Source organism: Pipistrellus hanaki (assembly GCF_964339955.1).
Source record: "Pipistrellus hanaki genome assembly, chromosome: 12".
NCBI lineage: Eukaryota > Metazoa > Chordata > Mammalia > Chiroptera > Vespertilionidae > Pipistrellus > Pipistrellus hanaki.
In genome coordinates this window covers 32,474,314-32,480,313 of record NC_140514.1, presented here as the reverse complement: position 1 = coordinate 32,480,313, position 6,000 = coordinate 32,474,314, and the positions used below count along the sequence as shown (strand labels likewise).

Below are 6,000 nucleotides of genomic sequence, written 5' to 3'. Positions count from 1 at the left end.
TTTAAGGTAAGAAAGTTTCTGCTTTTATTGAAAATTTATATATGACTTCAGTATTGTAATAAATAAACAGATAACCATTTTCACACAAAAAATGACAATGCTATGCTAGAGAAGAAAATATTAATTGGGAGACTTGTGCATAGTGGCAAGACAGACTTTTTATCAATACAGAATAAATATTAACAGCATTCTTGAGCCAATGTTGAGAGCCAACAGAATGTAGGAACCAAGCGAGATGTAATAAATAATTACCCAGAGAAAAAGATGGCACATTCTCAGAAGAGCTCTTTGTAAACTAATGCATGTCAATTAGCCCCGTCCTCAAAGCTCACCTTTAAGTCACAGGACTTGTCTCGGGCTGTGTTAAAGGGCCATCCTCTGAGGAGAGCAGAGGAAAGGGACTCTATTATCCTTACAGTGAAATGCAAAACAACTGCAGAAAATCCCACTGGCAAACAGAACAGTTTAATAAGTAAATTGAATATGATCTAGCTATAAAATTTAGGTAACAGAGTCAGGGTTACATATGGCAGGACTGAAAAAAATCATTCATGACATTTTTCTTATTCCCCTCGGACCCCCCTCCCACCATCATTATGCTATTAACAACAAAAAATGTTTAAAAATTTCTCTCGTCAAAAAATGAGGGAGGGGTGTTCCTTTCTTTCTTCTGTGAGTGGTCTCTCGAACACTCCCAATACCAATCACTCACAAGGCAGCTATCTGTGCAAATCTATCTCACATGATTTCAAGGAAACGATTAACTCACACAAAACCCCTTACACAAAGCTATGTGGGAGCTCTGTATATTTAAATCGGAAAGGCGGGAGGACAGGGGTGGTGGTGGTGGTGTAGCAAAGAAGTACAGTTCAGCCAAATGAAATGTTAAGTTTTAAATCAAGGGACGACGACGAGTCTGATTTTCCTGTCTGTGGACCCAAGACTGAAATGTTGGGATATAGTTTGGGCCGGCTGCTACTGGAGAACACACTTCTCTTCCTTCTTGGCCATCTTGCCTTTGTTTTGCTCCAGAGTTCGCTCCAAATGCTCATCTTCTTCCTCGGCCCTGGAAGTCAAACAGGAAAGGAAATTATTTTCTTCGCGGAGGGCAGAGCGGCACTCCCCTGCTCCCCAGGCCCAGCGGGTGCGGATACCTCGGGGCCAGCGGGAGGCCGCCCGGCCCACCCTCTGGACCGCAATCTGAGAAGACTTCTCGCCCCTCAGCAGGTGCAGAGCCTCCGCCCAGCCCGCCCGCACTCACTGCTTCTCCTGGGCGTCCAGGTCCCGGACCAGCGCGTCCCGCTTGTTGACCAGGGCCACCAGCTCGTCCAGCAGGAGCTGCTCGCGCCGCTTCTGGGCCTCCGTCTTCTGCCAGTCTGCGGGCGGGAGGCGCGTTATCCACCGCGGGACCTCTGGCACTCCCCCCTGCCCGCCTTTCCCAGTCTCCCGGACTTTCTCCACAACCCATTCTATAGAACTACTAGTGTTTTGTGGGGAGTTTGCCATCGAGATAAGGGTTCACCCCTAAAGCCCTGCTTTCTAAAATGTCCCGCGGATGAAGCCGGCTATGGCGGGCTGGGACCGGAGAGAGACCAGGTGTGAGCCGGGCCGGCCTAGGTGCGCACCGCTCTCAGCCACGGGGGGAGGGGGCTGGAGGCCGAGGAGGCCGCCTGAGGCTAGGCGGTGGGGGATGTGGGTAAGCGAGGGGCGGGAAGCAGAGATGGCGATAAAACCCTCCAGAAAGGGCTAGAATCTGCCTGAGAACCTGTCCGGCTCCCCGCCCCCAGCCTCACCCCATTCCGCCTATTCTTCACCAATTTCCTCTGCGCTCTGTTTTAGCAGTTGGATGTATCTCACACTGGGCGCCATATGCTTCACAATAACTTTAAAAGTAGTGAATCGGCTAATTAGCATTTTTCTTTGAAGTAAAAAATAAATTTGCTCTGCAATATTACACTGCAGCTCTCGATCGCATCACAGCCAGTTTTCTTTTGGAGAGGTTGGCTGGGTGATTTCAAATCAAAGCACTTTTGCTAGGGCAAAATTTCATACTTCTTTTTGAAACCCCATGTTAAAGGTTAGAAAATCCGATGAGCAGTGTTCTTTACATGGGTAGGAGCAGTTTTTTTTGAAGGTTTTAGGTACCAGTAATATATTTCCTAATCTTTGCTGGTCTGATTATTTTCTTAAGATGAGCAGCAGCTTGGTTTGATAAAAACAGAACCTAATCGAACATTTAAAGCACTTTTGTAACCAAAGCCAACAGCTCTCTGGCCAGACTGTAAGGGCTTGTAGCTGTCAATCAATCCCCAGTCTACCCCGCCTCCCTCATTAGGAAGGTAAACAATGAAAAGAAGAAGTAGATGATGAGGCAGATAGCAGAACAAATGAGGACCTAGAGGGAAACAGGACACCAGCTTAAAAAAACAAAAAAACAAAAAAACCCAATCCTGGCCACTGACTCAAGCAGCCCCTCCCCCAGCAAACGCACTTTCCAAAAAATAGAAGTGCAATCCTTTTGGGTTTCTCTCCTCTCTCCATTGCCCTGGGCAATCATGTTAAAACTCACATGGCTGGTGCTTATTCAGATAAACCTAACAATGCACACCGCTGGTTACCATGTGAATCTTCACAAACCACACAAGAATGTGCTGGTTCAAATCCCTCCGACCCCCTCCAAAGCAAAATTTATTCAAGACAGCAAACTGCTCAGCAGCTTTATGAAAGCAAATGGTGCTAGAGGGAATTCTATCTTGTATTTACAAATTAAAAATTAGATACATCATCATGCAATAAAGGTTAGAATAGCAGCAAGAAGCTAGTATGGTTTATTCAATTTTATCATTATTCCTTTCATTATAAGCTCAAATACATAGATACAAATATATAAATCATACCATATATTAATAATCCACATCCGATACAAAACATCACACAAATAAATGGTCACAATGCATTCTCATTAAAAAAGAAATAAAATATTCTATAACATGGAGGAATAAATTATTAATATGACAAGTTTTTTCTAAATGTAAGAATTTGAAATGAAAAGCAAGACTGAAGAAAGGTCATATTTTATCATAATTTTATTCTTTGAATTAAAATGCTACTGAGTTTCAGGAATGCTGGACAATTTTCTAATCTGGTTCTTGTTCTTAATCAGTCTCATTCTACATAGTAGATATTTTAATAGTGCTCTCCAGGGTGCAAGATCTTAAAGTTCATCTAGTCTAATTTCAGGTAACTGTAGTTCTAGAAATATTAACTCAGAGAAAAACCCACTAAATTTGTAAAAGATTTGTAACTAAATTTTATAATTATTGAGATTACTAGTTTTGATGAATATTAATTTTCCATTCCAACCTGTAGAAATCATGCTGATTATAAGCTTTAATTTATAATTTTTATTTCCAAAACATTTTAATAAGAGCTTTATAACTGGGAAATTTTCTCCACCATATACTTAAAAAGTATAATTAAATTGAAACTTACATTTTTTTTAAATAACATTTTTTTTTTAACAACAGACATTGAATTAGCCCTTCTCTACACTTGACCAGTGACTTTTAAGGGTTTAATCAATAATTAGAAATATCAAGATTTCTTTAATTTTTAAAAAACAAGGCTTTAACAAAATGCATGAGAGAAAAATTTTTAACCCTTGATATATTGAAAAATTAAAAAAAAATTTCAAGCTGAATTTCCCATAACTGTAACAAAAATATTTTAAAATTATGAATATTTAGGTAATTTTTATCATTTCACAGTTAAATTTAACTGATATTAGAATTTAAATTGTAGAGGAAATAGCTATGTGCAGTGAGTACATTTTACAGTGGCAAACTATTTTTATTTTGTACTTGCTTTTCATGGGAGTAAATTTATACAAACATACATAATTGAATGCTAGCTTGGGAAATTAAGTAAACTATTTTGATGATTTAAAAAAATTAATACATTTAAAACTGATCAAAATCACATTTGTATGTGCAAGTCTAAATTTAAAAATTAAAAAAAAAACTTTTAAAATAGCTTCATCCAGACATAATATTATGTTTTAAAAACCTGTATGTAAGTTTATGTGTTACCTCTTCTGCATTTTAAGAAAGGATTATTCACCTATAGCTCCACTCACAGCTAGCTAGCGAGGTGACTTTGGGTTGGACAGACTACAATGTGGGTTCTGATTAATTTAAAGATTCCAATGTACTTTTGCTACAAAAGCCATATCCTCACAACAAATAGGATTAAGTTTTGATGCTGCATTTGAGCCAAAGTATTGAAATAAAAGATTCTGTTTATGTCCATGTGCAATGAGCTGTTTTGTTAATTTGAAAAAAAACCCCTCTTTTTTATATATAGAGTTAATTATTTATTCCCCGATTCAGTTTATTTGCTGAAGTTGATAATCACCTTGGAAAAAAGGCAAAAGAAATACCTATAAATACTTTAATAGAAAGGACCTACAGTTGTTGTAGTAAACCTTCCACCTTGCCACTATAAATAAGCCTGGCACTTTGATGAAAATTAACACTAGTTTTGTAAAGAGCACATTCGGGGATTGCAGTCAAGTCTTATCTTTAGTTCCAGTCAACTAGCAATCCTGAAAGAGTTTGCATCATCATCAGAGCAGGCCATTTGATAGGATTCTACCTCTGTACCTAATCAATCTATGGAAGACTGTGGCTGTGCTGTGCAACAAAGCTAAAATAGATTTACAAATGGGGTTTTAGGGGATAAGCTCCTCCACAGGATTACATATTGATTTTAAATATAAAAAGCTTATCATATAAACCATAACTACAAAAATAGTGAACCTATGCATAAATCCCTTTAGAAGAGCACCCACTTCAAACTCTAAGCCAAGAATAAATCAAGATGTACAAAATCCTAGAGAAGATCCATTTCTTGTGCAGAAAATGCACACACCACTTTCTAAAAGCCCACCCCAATGTGCGCAGAAATGAATTTACCTTTCCAAGGGGGCATAAGTAATCTGGAACAAAAAAAAACTATAGGAAAAGTATCTGAATGATGTTTGTTAGCTTAGGGGATGCTATAACTTAGCACATTAAAGTGAAACTCCTGCTATGAAAAAAAAACTTAAGAAAAAAAAGGTAAAACACAGACCAGAGTAATTATGGATTTCAGAAGAATTAATATGTTGAATGTTATTATTTTGCTTTCAAACCAAGCTGTTAATATTTCGTTCCATGTGCTATGGCTATTAATATTCCGTGCTTTTCTCCTGGTTTCAGCAGCAGATTTATTTGAAAATATTTTAGTTTATTTATTACAAAAACCATTGTATGACTACTAAGTATTTTTTTAAAAAGAGATGGGCAAGAACAATGCAAAGCAAAACAAAACCAAGTAATGCTGGCTGTTAGTGTGTTTTTCTAGGTATTTAAACACTCCAAAAGGCTACTGAACCAATCACATGTGTGTCCATTCTAAGGATTGGCTCAGGGGACACTGTCTTCACAGGACTGATTATCAGGATGGTCAGTACCTCTCCAGGACAGCTCAACCCGAGTACTGCCCAGGCGGGTGCAACAGGCCTCTCTCTAAAAAAGGGTCTCTGTCTGTAATCAACAGGCTGCTGCTTTCTTCAAGTCTCCTTTTCCCCCTCCACCAGCAACAGAAACTCGCTGAGAGATTTGAGGCACAACCACATATAGGACAATTATGTTATTTTTAAATAAATCAAAATCATTTGAAAAAGAAAAACATTAGTTTTCCCCCTCTTAAAAACATATGGCTTTCTACCGGTCTTCCATATGTACAGGAGCATGCAGGAAAAAAAGTAAGATTATTTAAGATTGTATGTCTCATATGTAGGGACAGGACTGCTGATGAAAACGGGATCTTCTAGATGTCTCATGGCCCTCCTTTTAAGATGGTATATAGTAATAATACTGGTTTTGGGATAGAAGCAATCTCTGCCTTAAAAGTCCACTGTATTGTATCAAGTTGTGTTTTAGAGATGAATTATTATAC

At 38.5% G+C, this 6,000-nt stretch overlaps 1 protein-coding gene across 7 annotated transcripts in view; it reads right to left on the bottom strand.

Annotated features, from left to right (window-relative positions):
* EHBP1 (EH domain binding protein 1) overlaps positions 1–6,000 on the bottom strand; it is a 255,661-nt gene continuing 249,661 nt past the window's right edge. For all 7 annotated transcript variants that reach the window (XM_084901054.1, XM_084901056.1, XM_084901055.1 and 4 more), the window contains 2 exons: positions 1,262–1,376; positions 1–1,066 (listed from right to left, as the gene is read on the bottom strand). In XM_084901054.1, coding sequence (XP_084757180.1) covers positions 976–1,066; positions 1,262–1,376 — 206 coding nt within the window. In that variant the 3' untranslated portion in view covers positions 1–975. The remainder of the gene's footprint in view (positions 1,067–1,261; positions 1,377–6,000) is intronic.